Source organism: Leptopilina heterotoma, unplaced genomic scaffold, assembly GCF_015476425.1.
Source record: "Leptopilina heterotoma isolate Lh14 unplaced genomic scaffold, ASM1547642v1 Lhet_115, whole genome shotgun sequence".
In the NCBI taxonomy this organism is placed as follows: domain Eukaryota; kingdom Metazoa; phylum Arthropoda; class Insecta; order Hymenoptera; family Figitidae; genus Leptopilina; species Leptopilina heterotoma.
The window spans coordinates 736,875-754,471 of record NW_025110834.1 but is presented as its reverse complement, the minus strand read 5'-3'; the positions used below and the strand labels follow the sequence as shown (position 1 = coordinate 754,471).

Below are 17,597 nucleotides of genomic sequence, written 5' to 3'. Positions count from 1 at the left end.
AAATAATTAATTTAGAGAATAATTTTAGTTAAAAATTCTTGAAAATAATAATTGAATTGAAATGATGAAAATAATTTTGAAGAACAATATAATTATAATATAAAATAATGATTATGTTTTATAGTTATGAATAAATTTAACTTATACTTTTTAGTAATATGTTCTCTAGAGGTGTGCAAAAAGCTCGAAGCTCGAAGTTCGAGCGGGTATTTTCGAGCTTTTCATTTTTCGAGCCGAGCCGAACCTATTCAGTTCGAGCTCGGGCCGAGCCGAGCTTTATAAAAAGCTCGAAACTTTCGGGTACTCGAAATTTTCGAGTACCCGATTTGATTCGAGCCCTTAAGAAAATTCAAAATTTTCTACATTAATTTTTAATTAAATTTTTTTTTATAAAAAAATTTTTTTTTAATTTAAAAGCTCGAATTAAATTGAGAACTCGAAAATTTCGGGTACCCGAATTCATTCGAGTACCCGAAATATTCGAGTACTCGAGTGAATTCGGGTACCCGAATGTTTCGGGTACCCGATACATCGAGCCCGGCTCGGGCTCGACTCGGCTCGAAAAAATTGCGGCCCGGCTCGGCTATTCAAGCTTTTTGCACACCTCTAATGTTCTCTTATTTGACTCAGACTGATTATATTTTTGTCATTGGTCCATAATTTTTAATTTTTTGTCCGTAAAGTCCGTATTTTTAAATACTTTCACTAATTTGTGTCCTGTACTATAGGTATAATACAATACAAAAGATTTTCTTTATCGATTATCAGATAACGTTTTTCTCTTCCTCTGCCGAAGAAAAATGACATAAGATGTTCACAAGCTAGCATATTTACATAATTACCCATTTTATACGGAAAGATTTATTTATACATATCCCACAGTCTTGAGAGGACCATAAATGGGTTATATATATAGTTTGAAAAGAATTCGAATTCACGAGAATTATAACTGAGTCAGAATTCCTGAAAGGAGCCACCCAAAACCTTTTAATTTTCTTTTTTGTAGTAATGTGGTTATTTTAATAGTATTTTATATAAGAAACCATAATACCAAAAGATTTTGCAAAAAAAAATTAAACTAAATAAACTAAATAAAATAAACTAAATTAACTATTGAAAATTTTGAACGTATTTAATTAAAAAATTAATTTCTCAAAAACTTATTGATCGATTTTAATGTTTCAAGTTGCATTTTATTTGTCTTGAAATGAAGTATAACTGCCATTATTTTCAAATAAAAATATTTAATTTTAGTGAAAAAAGCAATTGTTTATTTATAAACAATTAAAAATAAATAATGTTCTGCACGGAGAGACCCACATTCGTAAAAATTACTAAAAATGGTTGCAATGACCGGAAATAAGGGGACTTTTAGCATAATGTGCTACAGAATTAGATAAATTTACAAAAGAAATAGATAAATTTGCTACATTGAAATAGCAAGTTTTAATATTTTGTGTAAGAGTTGTAAATGTAGCAAAAATTGATTATAGTTTTCTCTAATTTCATTAGACAAAATCTGACAAATGAAAACATTTTCCACTAAAACCTACTATCAACTGTAGTAATTTTTGGTGAGCAAGTGTGGCTAGCGAGTGCAGTCATATGGCGCCTGCATTTCTATTGGTTGCTAACTTCGTCAATCTCCGTAAATGAGCCGATGCCATCCGATCATTGACAGTGACTATGTTTCGCGTATGAAAAATAAATTTGGATATTATCTACAATAATTAAATATAAAGTGAAACGTAGGTCGTTCGTTATCTCAGAAATTGACCATTATAAATTAATAAACTTTGCATTTATTCCTGTCCCAAGAACTATGTCTTATAATAAGTTGTTAAAAGTAAACTGCTTTCTCGTAAGTGCTGTTAATTTTCATCATTCAATATATAAGGAAACAAAGATGTATACTTTCAGTGAAATTCGTTGTCGTGCGTGCAGTTGTGTATTAGTGTATTAATTAACCGCGTCTATACATATAAGTGAAATAAACATGTGTGTGTCTTCAAATATTTATCCAACAAATATATAAGTGTGTGAGTGTGTGTGTCTGTGTATGTAAAAATTCTTCCAGTTTGTCTCCATTAGTCAAGAATTGACGGGAAACCGGCGACAAAAATCCGTATTTTTTCTTTCACTCTTTCTTTCTGCATTTACAAACGACTGTAGTAATTTTACGTACACAATGCTTCTGAGTTTACTACAGTTATTTGGAACTATTGGACGAAATAGTAAGAAACTTTGCTAATTTGGTGAACATTTGTCGGGATTAGTGACTTAGTGTAGAAAATAGTAAAAAATACAAAAAGTTCCCTTATTTCCGGTGGTTGCAATGTGAAAATAGTAAATTCTAGTGTGATTTTATACAAAAATTAGTAATCTCGGTCTCTCCGTGTGGATGATTTTTTAAGTTGAAAAAATTACTAAAATGTTCTTTATAAACCAGTGAAAAATATCCCGTTGGAAAAAAATGGCACGAAGTTTTAAATTGTTTAAACTTAAGCATTTGTACCGCGCGGTGCAGGGCGCGACTCTGGTCCTTATTGTGCGTACCACCCGAATGACATGAAAAACACATTCGTATTTTCTCACAGTATAAGGACTCTGCTTCTAAAACACTGCTTTTACCATTTTTATCCAAATGTTTAATTTTTTTGCTAAAATTATTACACACATACGGACACAATATTTTCTATTAAAACATTACAGTCGTGAAGATAAAATTTGGATTGTTTTATTCTTTCTTTAATTGAAAAATTTACAATTAAATTAATGTAAATTAAAATTAATTTTATATTCTTATATACTCACTCACGATTTATTTTCTTGTAGGAGTTAAAGCACACGTTCGGTCCTGGTATTTTTAAATAAATATAAACCGATCAAAAATATTTTTTCTGGAAAACATAGAAATATAAGTAACATTAAAATTTTTCATACCCGTATACTAATAACTTTTTCTAAAGAATAGTTTTAAAAAATATTTAAATCCAATTTGAATTTTAATTCTTGTCCTCACATTAATTTATTGTAAATGTCTCAAAATAATAAACAATAAAAATCAAAATTGTACCGGTATTACTGTAATTTTTTTAGTGGAAAATACTTGTACCGTAAATGTGTAATAATAATCCATATTTTCTTATTCAGAGAAATTGAAACAAATAGCTTTCCTCACATAACCGCTGTCTACAGTTAATTTTAAAATACAAAATTTTTAATAATTTATTTTTATTATAATGTTCTTGTATGTATGGTGTTCTGTTTGGAATGAAACTTTACCAAATTATTAAGTGATTTAAAGGTTATGGTGATTTTTCTATCAAAAAACATAAAAATTATAATTCGTCTTGGTTATTTTAAAAAGTATTTAAATTGAAAATTCGTTTTTAGTAAATTATTTTTATAAATTTAAAAGTGGCATGTTGATTATTGTAAGGTTCTCAAAATATTAACTTCAAGTTTATTTACATTTTTTTTTAAATTCATTATCAGATTTTGAGAACTTGCTCCTCAATGAAAAATTTTAACAAACTACGTAAAACATCTGTATTTACCAATCAATAAGAAGAATGAATTAAATATTCCATTAAAAAAAATTATTTACAAAATTATTTAAATAAATGAAGTGTTTAAGAAGCGCAGTCCTTACAGCGAGCAGGAACGATAACACGATAACACGCGCGTGGTACGCTCAATAAGGACCAGAGTCGCGCCCTGCACCGCGGTACAAATGCTTAAGTTTAAACAATTTAAAACTTCGTGCCATTTTTTTTCCAACGGGATATTTTTCACTGGTTTATAAAGAACATTTTAGTAATTTTTTCAACTTAAAAAATCATCCAGAACACTATTTATTTTTAATTGTTTATAAATAAACTATTGCTTTTTTCACTAAAATTAAATATTTTTATTTGAAAATAATGGCAGTTATACTTCATTTCAAGACAAATAAAATGCAACTTGAAACATTAAAATCGATCAATAAGTTTTTGAGAAATTAATTTTTTAATTAAATACGTTCAAAATTTTTAATAGTTAATAACATTAACAAAAAATATTTTTTTTTTGCAAAATCCTTTGGTATTATGATTTCTTATATAAAATACTATTAAAATAACCACATTACTACGAAAAAGAAAATTAAAAGGTTTTGGGTGGCTCCTTGCAGGAATTCTGACTCAACTGATTTTTGTATATCTTTTTTGTTCTGAACTGTGGAATTGAGAGTAATAGGTTTGCAGTTACGGGAAAAAGGGAAATGCAATTTTCTCGTAAAAGAGACTGTTCATAGATGATATTTATCAGCGAAGGCACGTAAAAGCGAGATCGATTTCTTTACATTGAACTGTTGCTGACATAGTTTTCGATCTTTCGATATTCATTCAATCGAGGAATCTAATCGAATAGAAAGAAAGTCTACTTATATTGGTTTGATAGTTCCATTCTTTCTAGTTTCTGACGTCCCTTTTTTGCTCCATCTATAACCGTCCATATTTACTTACAAGAAGTAATCATTATAGCTTTACTCTCTCTGGCATTCAATTTCGCATTTTTTGGATTCCTTTCGAATTAACAATCGTCTTATTACGACTGCTGTAATTTCTTTGTACATGTTTAAAACTTGTGCAATTCTTTGTTGGTTTGCGATTTTAATATAATATAGATAAAGAAATTTTTCAAATTGCATTTTGTAATTTCACATCCTACATGGTTGCGCGCATATCTATATTTATCACATTATATGCGTGATATATTAGTCAACGATATTACAATTACATTAATGTAATTAATTGATGATTTTCATTTGTTAAAATAATTTATTGTCATTCATTTATTACAGTTTAATATAAAACAAAAAATTGTCAATAATATTATTATTATTATTAACTATAATAATCGTCTGTCCACACTTGAAATTAGACTTTTGTGCATGCTTTTGATTTTTTGATATGTTTTGATCGATAATATTATACCTACTTCTTTATTATTTTTTTACTATTTTTGAATTTAATAATATCATCTTTATTTTTCAAACAATTCACAAATATTTTTATTAATCTAAAAAAATGAATAATATCTTATTATTCATTATTTCTTTGTTTCTAAAAAAATTAGCATTTTGTGCTTTTCAATTACAATTCATAAATAAAGTATATACAAGTTTTAAGTAAAAAAATGTTATAAATCAAATTTTGTTTAAAAAATTTTTAATTTATTTTGGAAAAAATTTTTACAAAATTTCTATTTGTTAAAAATGATTGTACAATTATTCAAAAACATCAATAACTTCATTGTTTTATATAATAGGGATATTTTTACTGTAATTGTTTCAAAATTGTTTTCATCATTTTAATTCAATTATTATAATCTAGAATTTGTTAAATAAAATTCTTCTTTAAATAAATTATCTGCTTTAATTATTTCTTAAAATTCATGCTATAATGCTTTTAATATTCAAATAATTTTTGAATATTTGAATAATTTGAATAATAAATAATCAAATCTAAAATTTTAACTGAAATTCATTTTTAAATAAATTTTTATTAGAAAATTCTACGAGAATTTAATTATTTAAATGAAAATATATATATACTTTATTTACTCTCCCTGCTTAATAATGCAGGGTTCGAGGAACCATAATACAAAAAATTTTTAACCTAATGTACAATCTCTTAAACTTAACTTAACCTAATACAAAAATCTTATTTTCTAATTATTCGCCAGTGCCGGGCTTCCGTTTCCCGTTCCATTTGGCTTCGTCAAACTTTAAAATTTATTTTAAACTCGTTCCCACCCTCTTTATCTTTAATTCACCTTAATATTTATTCTCATTTGTTCTAATTCATTCATCCATTTCTCACCTTGCCCATTCTCATCCAGTATCCATCTTATCCTTTCATCCACACCTTTGTCATTCTCTCCACCACTTGTACATCTATCTAAAACATGTTCCCAATCCTCTAACTCAAAACCACACACCCTACACAATCTCTCACTCTCACCCATCCAATATTTACATTCACGCATTCCTTCCCCCATTCTAAACCTTATCATTCTGTTCCATCTCTCCTCCTTCCTTATTCTCTTTAATTATTGCGGTATGTCACTTCCTCTTACCAACCCATACCACCTATTATATTTTGAGTTCATTATCCTTTCCCATCTCTCTTCCTCATCTTTTTCTTTCCACCCCTCTCTCACTTCTGTCCATTTTCTATCTCCCTTGATTCCTTCTTTAATTGCCTCCATTCTTTTAATCTCCCACCTTGACATTTCTTTCCTTCCCTTCAGCTCCCTTTGGGAGCGTTCACAAATTACGTAACATTATAAAGGGGAGGGGGGGGGGGTCTAGCTATTTGTTATGTACAGCAGAAAAAATGGCGCTAATGTATGTAACAGTGTGTTACATGGGGGAGGGGGGGTCAAAATTTTCAAAAATTAGCGTTACGTAATTTGTGAACGCTCCCTTTCTTTCACTTGCAACCAGCACCTTCGAGTCCAACTACACCCTCCACCCTGTCTTAACTTTTCCTCAAAACCCCACGCTCTGCTTCTTTGTCTTACTCTCATTCTCTCTCTCCCGACTTCCTCTCTTAACATGTACCCCGGACAGTTTCCACTCACACTCATAACCCATCTCAAATATTTTTCATGCATACTTTCTACTTTTTCCATTTCCATCCATCCCCATACTTCCACACCATAACTCACCACCGACCATACTAACGTATCATACAACCACAATCTCTTTTTCCAGTCGTTTTTGAACCTTCTCTTACCTATTCCCTATACCTGACCCATTATCTTATTCGCTCTTTCCACTCTTCTACTTACATTCAACTCATGCCCTCCACTATAATGAAACCAAAAACCCAAGTAACAAAACTCATCCACTTCCTCAGCCACTCTTGCATTCAATCTCCATTCATTCTGCTTTCCGTCTTTTTTCTTCATAAGTCTCATCGCCTTAGTTTTTTCCACATTTATCCATAAATCTTTCTCTCTCACATATTTTTTAAATTCCTTAATTAACAACCTCATTCCTGACTCATTCTCGCACATCAATACCACGTCATCCGCGTATGCAAATGAGTAAATTCTCCCATTACCCAATATTATCCCCCCTTTTCCTCTTCGTTTCAACTTTTCCTCCAAGTCCGCCATTAACAAACTGAAAAGAACAGGGCTTAGAGGGCAACCTTGCATCAAACCTCTACCCAGACAAAACTCTTCCCCAATTGTTTCTCCTATTCTAACCAGCGCCCTCACATCCGTGTACATTTCTTTGATCCTCTCCACAATCCCATCTTTAATTCCTCTTTCCCTCTTTCCTCCATCTCATCTTTTCCCACCGCCTTATTCCTCTTCAGCTTGTCTATCGCTTCGTCTACTTCTTCCCTTGACACCTCTTCCCCATCATCCTCTCTCACCATCCTTCTTCCTTCCCCTCTTACTTTGTATCCCGTTCCCCCACTCATGTCCATAAAATACCTAGTCCACTCTTCTATTTTGATCTTCCTATTTATAGGTTTCCCCTTCTTTCTTTCTTTGTTTATTACCTCCCATTCTTTACCTTCTTGCACCGCTTTTTCCACTTCCTCCCTAAACCTTTTCTTCTCCATTTCTCTTTTTCTCTTTAATAATTTCTCGTGATCTTTGTGTCTCCTGTTGTATTCTTTTCTTTCCATTTCACCTTTCCTCCATTCTTTAATGTATCCTTTCATTCTTTTCCTGCTCTCTTCACATTCATTGTCCCACCATTTTCTATATCCTAACTCTTGCACTTCTACATCCCGCATTTCTTTTTTCACTTTATCGATCTTGTCTCTTATTTTTATTATTTTATTATCCACTCCTTCTTCATCCTCCCACTCTTCCATTTCTCTCCGCATTCTTTCCTGGAATTCGCCTAGCCTTTCCACATTCCATTTACCCATTTTAATTTTCTTTTGTTTTCTAACACCTTCGTCCAGTCCACTTCTTCCTTTCTTTTTCCCATCCCTCATTTCTACTACCAGAGGAAAATGGTCAGACCCTATTTCTCTTCCTACTTTCATTTTAATGATTTCATCCCTTCCCTTGTCATCTGTCAGCACATAATCTATAACGGTTTCTCCTTTTCCTCTATAGGTGAAATTTCCTTCCTCGTCTCCTCTCATATTTCCATTGGCGATGGACCATCCTTCTTCTTCCAACAATTGTAGTAGCCTCTTACCCTCTTCATCCACTTTCTTATGTCTGGAAACTCTGCTATATTTTCCCAGCTCTTCATCCCATAAACCACCCCCCAATTCCCCGGTCCATGAATGAAGAACAAAAAATGGAGGTCATCTCGGCGAAAAATAAGTTGAAAGGTAGAGAAGAATTTATAGAAGAGGACAAAACGTGGAAAGAGAGGGTGGTTTCAAGGAAATTAGATCAGAAAAAATGGGAAGAGAGGGTAAAAGGAAGTAAAGTTAAAAGGGGAAGAGAGTGTTGGGTGGTTGTGGTTTGTAATACAACTGGAGAGGTGGTGGAGGAGGAAAGGAGAAGAGAAAGAAATACTTCGCAGGAAAGGAATAGAAGAAAGAGGGGGCAGTTGGGGAAGATCACAGAAAGCAGGAATAAAAGTTGGGTTTTGGAACGTAGGGGGAATTAAAAATAAAGACGACGGGTTCTGGAAAACGATAGAGAAATGGAACGTGTTGTTTCTTAGCGAGACGTGGGTGGAAAGGAAAGATTTAAAGAAAATAGAAAGGATATTACCAAAAGGGTACAGATGGAAAATGCAGGAAGCAGAGAGTAAATGCAAATATAAATAATTTATTGAATAATTAGATTTTTCTTAAAATTGAATTCTCATAAAGAATTTTATCAAAACATTTTTAAATAATTGATTTCTTTTGACGATTTTTAATAAAATTGTTAAGAACAATTATATTTTTCAAGGAATCCGATTAAAATTGTATTGAAAATAATTGAAATTCTGTGATGACTTTTATTTATGAAAATAATTGAATTCCTAAAAAGAATTTTATTATTTATGAAAATAATTTAATCCCTGTAAAAAATTTGATTATTTATGAAAATAATTAAATTATTGCGAAGAAATTTATTTAAAAAATTTGTAAATAATAGAATTAATATGAAATATTGAGGAAATTTTTTGAAAATAATTGAAATTTTGACAAGAATTTTATTAAAAATTTTGAAAATAATTGAATTTTGCCAAGAATTTTATTAAAAATTTTTTAAATAATTGAATTTCAGAGAAGAATTTTATTACTTTTGAAAATAATGTAAATTTTGACCAGAATATTTAAAAATTTTAGAACATTATTTTACAAGTTATTTATAAGACTTTAAAAGTTACTTTCACATTAAAAAAAAAATTCAAAAATAAGACTTTCTATACAATTTTTAGTTTTTAAAATACCAATAATTTCGAAATTATCGAATTAGATTCAAAAATAAGTCAATCGAAGCGTTTTTTAATGCTCCGGGACAAATATGTCCCACTTTGAAAAAATTATGTAATTCTTATAAAAGTCAACGAATTAATTTGCGGTAAATTTATTTCTATTCCAAATGGACGCTGTTACAATTAAAAAAATAATAAATTATAAAAAGTAGTAATACTTATTTTAAACAATAGGATGAACATTTACTGTTTATAAAAAAACAGTTATGTAACAAACTATTTATTTCATTCACATTGAATAATTTTTAACCTTCGTTTTTCTACGTTTTTGGGGTCGCTGATTTCGAATATGGAGTCAGATTTAAAAAATTCAAAATGTCGGATTTAATATGGCGGAATTTTTAAATAAATTATCAACATATTTTTAAATTTCATTAAAATTGATTTAAACTTGCTATTCGTGAGTTTTCGAGGTCGCTGATTACGAATCCATTGTTAGTTTTTAAAAATTTAAAATGGCAAATTCAATTAGTAGAATTTTACAGATAATTAATCAAATTCAGAAAATAAATAGGTATGTACCTTTTTAAAAAAAGTTCAATTAATTATTTTTACATTCTTCACACATGAGAATATATTAATTATTTTTTTTATTTTAATTGTCTGAAAAAGTCAACATATGATTTTAAGAAAACGCTATATAATATACATAAGAAGAAGAAGCAAAAATGATGAAACTATTTAACAATATATTGATATTAAACATTATAATTTATTAGAACCTTGAATTTTATTCATTTCAAATACTTTCTTACATATAGTCTGCATTTGAGAATTGAAGATTCTTCATATTTTACGAGTTTTACAGTTAGTTATATTATTTAGATACTATTATAAAAAATGAAGATTATGAAATATTTATTACGAGTGTTGAAAGAGAGCCTTGGAGTTGTTGAATAAATATAAATAAAGTTGATTACAATTTTTAATTTATATTGAAAGTGGGAAAAAAATTAAAGGAGGTCGGAATTCGTTGCAAATCCTGTCACACGCACTCATTTCTCGTTTGTTTCGCTTAGAGAGTAATAGTGAGAAAATAATGAGACTAATAGACGCTTTCGACATTTGGTATCGATATATAGACACGTTGAATTGTTTTAAATTGCCGAAAAAATTATTGCAAACAAATGTGATAAAAATTTTAAGATCACGAACAATATTTTTTGAAAATTTATTATTATTTATACAGGACTTAGATTCAGATAAAGCATAATTTTTATTTCTCAGTAACAATATTGTTTACAAAGTCATTTTTTTCTTTTGGGAAGGAAAACATTAGATATTCCCGTTTCTTAATATATATTTGTAGAAAATTCTCAATTTTCATAAGGAAGTAATTTGCATGAATTATATTTCTTCATTATTGTTTTAATAAAATTCAAAGTTTTTTAAAAATAAAGGAAAAAAAATGTTTATAAATTTTATTTGTCAATTAGAAAATTTAATTGAAAATGAAACTGAAAATTTTTGAATTTTTAGAAAATAAAGGAAAAAATTTTATGGAAAAAAAAGGTTCTGGTAAATTTATTTACGAATATCTTTAGTTGTAAAATTATTCGTAAACAATAGTTTTTTTTAAATTTAAATATTTAATTATTATTATTATTTTTCCATGGGAATTAACCTTTTTTAAATTAAACAAATTTAAAAATATAGTTATAAAACATGAAGAAATCGATCACTCCGAGTCAAAGACTCGGAGTGATCGATTTCTTCATGTTTTATAATAATTAAAAAAGATCGAGTGTTAAAATCATTATTTTATATTATAAAAATATTGTTACTGTATGTTCTTAAAAATTATTTTCATATTCTACTATTATCTAAAATTTTAACTGAAATTAATTTTTAAATCAATTTTTATTAGAAAATTCTACGAGAATTCAATTATTTAAATACCTACAAAAATAAATAATTTATTGAATAATTGAATGTTTTTTAAAATTCAATCCTCATAAAGAATTTTATCTACAAATTTTTTAATAATTAAATTCTTTCGACCAATTTCAAAAAAAAATTTAAGAATAATTTTATTATTTCTATATTTATCCTAAAATGCTCTGAATATTCAATTATTATGTAAAATTTTAACAAAAATTCATTTTTAAATCAATTTTTATTAGAAAATTCTACGAGAATTTAATTATTTAAATACAAAAATAAATAATTTATTAATTGATTGTTTCTTATTAAAATTCAATTCTTATAAAGAATTTTATTAACAAATTTTTAAATAGTTGAATTCTTTTGACAAATTTTAATAAAACTTTTTAGAATAATTACATTTTTCAAAGAATTCGATTAAAATAATTGTATTAAAAATAATTGAAATTCTGCGATGAGTTTTATTATTTCTGAAAATAATTGAATTATTGAGAAGAAACTTAAAATTTGTAAATATTTGAATTCCCGTGAAATTTTTATTATTTATGAAAATAATTAAATGTTTGGGTAAAATTTTATCAAAATTGTTTTTAAATAATCGAATTCTTTAGAGTAATTTTATTAAAATAGTAGATATTGAAAATCATTGAAATGCGGAAAATTTTTGAAAATAATTGAAATTTTGACAAGAGTTTTATTAAAAGTTTTGAAATTAATTGAATTTTGAAGAAAAATTTTTACATTCTCATCATATGAGAAAGTATTAGTTTTGGTCGAAAATTGACTTTCGCTAATTTCATGAAATCTCGACGTTTTGGGGTCCCCTGAGTCCGAAAAACATGGTCTAAAAAAAGTGTCTGTCCGTATGTCTGTCTTCGTGTCTGTCTGTAGACACAATGGTGTCCCTACGATAACTCTTGAAAAACTTATTGCATCAACTTGCAACTTTGTATGCACAAAGTTGGTGTTAAAATACAGATCGAGTTCGTTAGCCAGCAATTTTCGTCGAAAACTACGCAAACTACAGTAGTTTCAAAATTTTGAAAATTCAATTTTTTCAAATTTCATTATTTTTAACTTTATATTACTTTAGATTAGACAAATACAAACAACTTTCCTCTACAACATTTTTTCATAGAAAATTAATTTTTTTTTTTTAAGTTTTTGGGTCAGGCTAGCTTAACTGCGGGTTAAAAAAGTTTTATTGATTTTCTAAAATGTTATAACTAAAATATATTCATAAAAGTTTTAACATTTTAGAAAATCAATGAAATTTTTTTAATGCAGTTTGGCTGGTCTGACCCTTTTTTACATTTTAATTTTTGGTCCTATCTTGTTGGAAATGGTTTTTTACATTCTAATCACATGAGGAGGTATTAGATTTGATGAAAAATTGACTTTTTATACCTCAGGTTGAATGAAAATGGCGACCTTTTTTTCCCATGGACAAAAAAAACAGCTAGTCCCATGCGTTATTTTTGCTCATGGAAAAAAAATGCCGCCATTTTCATAGAAGTCGAACAAGTGAATGAGTTTTACTCCCTGTCGTCTGCTATCTTAAATCGCCACTTTTGTGCCTTTGGAATAAAAAATATCGTAAGTTACACGGGACTTAAAGGCTGCCTTTACGGTACCTTGTTGCTTAATATACTATTTGTTAATTTTATGAAATCCTTGCGTTTTGAGGTGCCCTGAATCCAAGAAACATGGTCTGTCGATTACGTCTGTCTGTCTGTCTGTCCGACGATAACTTTTGAAAAACTTAATTTTTTCAAAAACTTTTTTCGAATTTTTGACTTTTTGTCTCAGCTTAGTGGAGGTGTTTTAGTTTTGCTTGTTAAAACGATGGGTAAATATCACATTCACTGTATCCAAATTTACATGTTTTTAATCATACACTTGATATATATTTACAAATCACGTATATAGGGAAAACGGGACATAATGGCTAAGGGGCGTAATGAATAATTGTAATTTATTTAAAAATCGTAAATCGAAATGATTTCACTCCTAAGACAACTTGATGTACTGCAAGTTTCTACAAAGGTTGATTATTTATTATTCAATAACTATTGTAAGAAATATAGTAGAAAATCTGTATTTCACATATGAAAGTAACTTTTCAAAATTTTCATTTTTTCATTCTAATTTTTTTAAAATAACTTTAAAAAAGAAACTAAAATCGCGTTTTAAGCTTGAAACATTTTTTGAGGGTCAATTTTAGATTTTTGATTCACACTTACTGTATTGATAAAAATTACAAAATATTTCCTAAGTACCCCTAGGGCGTGTTGGCTAATGCAACACGCTATGTATAACCCGTGTAGAAATTTACCGTGGAAGTGTATGAGAAACTGTCCAGTTGCGCTAGATTCAATCTAGCAACTAGATGGGAAAAAAATTGGACAAGTGCGAGTTGTACTCGCACTGCAATGGCGGGTTCCGCACACAAATATTAAAACAATACTTGTAACATTGATCGGTAATTGGTAGAATTAAAATAAACAATTATAAAAATATATTAAAATCATTTGATAAAAAAAAATAACTAAAAAAAGTTAAAGTATTGTATATCTAATATTGTAAACAATAATAAGCAGAGGAACTATAATAAATTTTGAAAATTTTGTTCCTCTGCTTATTATTGTTTACAATATTAGATATATACAATACTTTAATTTTTTTTAGTTATTTTTTTTTATCAAATGATTTTAATATATTTTTATAATTGTTTATTTTAATTCTACCAATTACCGATCAATGTTACAAGTATTGTTTTAATATTTGTGTGCGGAACCCGCCATTGCAGTGCGAGTACAACTCGCACTTGTCCAATTTTTTTTTATTTTTAGTTAAGAAATTAAAGTCAGAAAACAACCTCTCATTTATTCTCTTAAAATTTAACTCTCTTCCTTAAAATATTTAATGCCACGTGTTTAAACTAAAAAAAATTAAAAAAAATTTTTTTTTTTTGAAAAAAAAAATTAAAAAAATTTTTTTTTTTATTTTTCTTCAAAAAGTTTCTTAAATAAATTTTTTGTCGTCAGACTGTAATAATACACTAGGATACCAATTTTCAGCTCATTAGGTCAAATAATGTAAAAGTTAGGGGAAAAAAATTTTTTTTTTTAAATTTTTTAGTTTTTCCTTGACAACGCTATGGCCATCATTACATATCAAGTTCTCTATATTTTTCCTGTAATATTCGAGTAAAAATACACCAGCATGCAAAATTTCAGCTCTCCATGTCGAATAGTTTAGAAGTTAAGGGGGGGGAATGGTCACTTTTTATGCATTTTTGGCCAAAAATCTTGTTATTTCCTTGACAACGCTATGACCATCATCTCCAAACACATTCTCTATATTTTTCCTGTAATCTACGTGTGAAAATACATATCTGTACCAAATTTGAGCTCTTTAGGTCAAATAGTTTAGCCGCTAGGGGGGGGACACGATTTGGCTACGGACAACAGAGTCTCACCAATAGGGTTCCGCCGATACACCGTAGGTGTACGGAACCCTAAAAATGGACAGGCTTGAACGAGGGATGTAACACTAGCAACGTCAAGATTTTGTACAGTTATTTTGTCTAGTCCTTGTCTAGTAAAATAAATCATTCCTAGCCAGTTCCTGGATATTAAAATAAGCAGTTTCTACATACTGGGAATAATTGTTAGGTTTATAAATAATAGAACAATATTTTTCAACTTTACTCTTTTGTTTGTTTAACTTTTAAACAAACAAAACAGTAATACAAAAGTATTTGTTATTATCACAATTCCTCTTACAATTATTTTTGAAATTAATTGTAACATATTTTGCTACATTGGATTTTTTCTTTAAAACACAAACACATTCACTATAAAGATTCGTACTTGTATACCGATAATAAAATTAATTGTATATTATATTGTTGCAATCACAAAAAATTTACTTAAAATTACCAAAGTTTTATTACTTATTATGAACATTATAATATGAAAAACAATCTAGACTATTAATGATGACATCACATGTCCTTTTTCTAATAAATCTTTTTTTCGCTGTAATATATTTAAACTTCTACACTGTCCCTGTTCAAAAATGGAAAACTGAAAACTTTTCACTAGATTTATAAATTTGATTTTATCTTCACAACAAGATAAGTTACAAGTGTAGACTCTTGGTTTCTTTTCATCAAGCACTACGTCAAGAACTGATTTCGTCTGCTAGCTTAGTAGACTCTCAGAGCCACCTTCTCCACGAACTTGTACTAAATTCTTAAGTCAGCGTCCTAGACAGTGCCCAGCTAATTCTTAGACAACCTGCTATACAAACTTGTACTGAATTTTCAATTCAGTATCCTAGACAAATTTTAGCCAGATTCTAGACTGTCTTCATAGCGAAGAAAATAAAGGGGAAAACTGTACATTAACATTTCGGGGCCAGGACAGTTTATTCAGAATAATTTTCCACGACAAATGCTATCTAGCTGTAGTCTATTTCTAGGAAGGCCACGACAAATTTCTACACGGGAAAGAGCAATACCTACGATACCGACGAAGTGTACGTTCATTGTAGAAAAAAAGTAAGCGTAATATAGGGACGTTCGACTTTTTAAAAGAAAGCTGAGGTACTAGAGTAACTTTTCTAGGAGATAAACACTTAATTAAAACAAAAATGTCCGTGTAAATCAACAAAGAGTGAAAAGTTAGCCATTACGCTCCGGTCTACACTACACAAAAACCTTGATACTAATACTTTAAGAATATTTTATCTGCTTCTGCAAATAATATTTCTACTAAGAGTTAGTATAATTAAAAATAACTTCACAATTTAAATCATCAAGACCAAAAATATACATTTAAATCCACTTTATCTCGCAATCATCAGCAAACAAAAACATGTGATGAGAATGTAATCCTTAAAGTCGTAGTAACTTTAAGAAAAAAAATGTTTTACGAAACATATAATAGGAAACAAGAACAAGAACACAAATAATGCACAACAATTGCAGACCGCCGCAAGCGAAGCGAGCCATTTGCGCGCGAAGCGCGTAACAACACACGGAGCGCGAAGCGCGACGTGTGGAATAATCGCCGGAGCGCGAAGCGCGACGATCAATATTCGCGCGCCCCGAGGCGCGCTGAAACTTGCGAGCGAAGTGAGCCCCCGCGCGAAGCGCGGATGAGAATGTGTCCGCGCTTGCGCGGACAGATTTTTTTACTCATAAAGATAATAATTGGGATTATGTCGAGATTCTCTTGTAAATTTTAAACATAATTGCATTTTGTGATAAGAATTTTATTACTTTTGTAAATAATTGAATTTCTGCAATCATTTGTAACTTCTTCAAAATTTAATTTTTTTAGTGTTTTTAACTAAAATTCTTCTATAAATCCATTATTTTTAATAATTAATTAAATATTATATATTGACAAATTTAACTAATTTTAGAGGATTTTGAATTATTAAAATTTTTCAAAAATCTAAGTTCATTAAAATTTCTAATTAAATTCACTCTACATTGAAATTTTATAAAATTTCAAATTGAAACCGTTTGAAGTTCATTTACTTATAAAAATTGTAAACGCAACTCTTTTAAAATTGAATTAATTTTGAAATATTTAAGTAAAATTATTCATTAAATAATTTTATTTATTTTATGATAGTTGTTCAAGATTCAAGTTATTTAAAAGGAAATTTTTGTCAAAAATTGAAAAAGCTGAAGGTTCTGTATTAGAATTCGTGATAATTTTATAGTTTATGAATCAAACAAAAAAGACACAAAAATTCAGAATTTTCTTATGAATTCTAAAAATTTAATTTTTTTCAGAACTTTTAATAAAAATTCCTGACTTTTCCCAGAATTCCCTACGTCGGAATATATGATTATTATAATTATAATAATATTAAAACTATATATTCCAATTCATATTATATTTTTATAAAAAAAATTATAATTAAAATTTTTTACATTTTATTATGTTCAAAATTGCTAATTTTATTAAAAAAACTGAGTGAGAAGTCAGCCGCGCGCGAATTGTTGCTAGTAAGAAATAATATAGAATAAATAAATTAAAAAGAAAGAGTGATTCAAATTAGAAAGAGAATTAATTTTGATAATTTAATTATTTCAATGGTGAACGGATCTTATCTTAAACCAATAAAAATCTGTAATTGATTTTGATCCAAAGGCTTTCCAAAATCTTCGAATTTTTCGACTCCAACGAGTTTACATAAAACAAGAAAAACCATTTACATATAT

At 28.6% G+C, this 17,597-nt stretch overlaps 2 protein-coding genes across 3 annotated transcripts in view; both read right to left on the bottom strand.

Moving 5' to 3' along the window:
- LOC122509388 overlaps nt 1-17,597 on the bottom strand; it is a 127,945-nt gene that overhangs the window by 91,708 nt on the left and 18,640 nt on the right. The gene's annotated exons all lie outside the window — the stretch shown is intronic.
- Nucleotides 6,793-7,170, bottom strand: LOC122509208. Its single transcript, XM_043623067.1, has one exon. It carries the CDS (start codon nt 7,168-7,170, stop codon nt 6,793-6,795), a length of 378 nt encoding a protein of 125 aa, XP_043479002.1.

Bases quoted from the DNA above. Each gene is read 5' to 3' on its own strand.
- LOC122509208 (XM_043623067.1), bottom strand. From the start codon at position 7,170: ATGGCGGACTTGGAGGAAAAGTTGAAACGAAGAGGAAAAGGGGGGATA.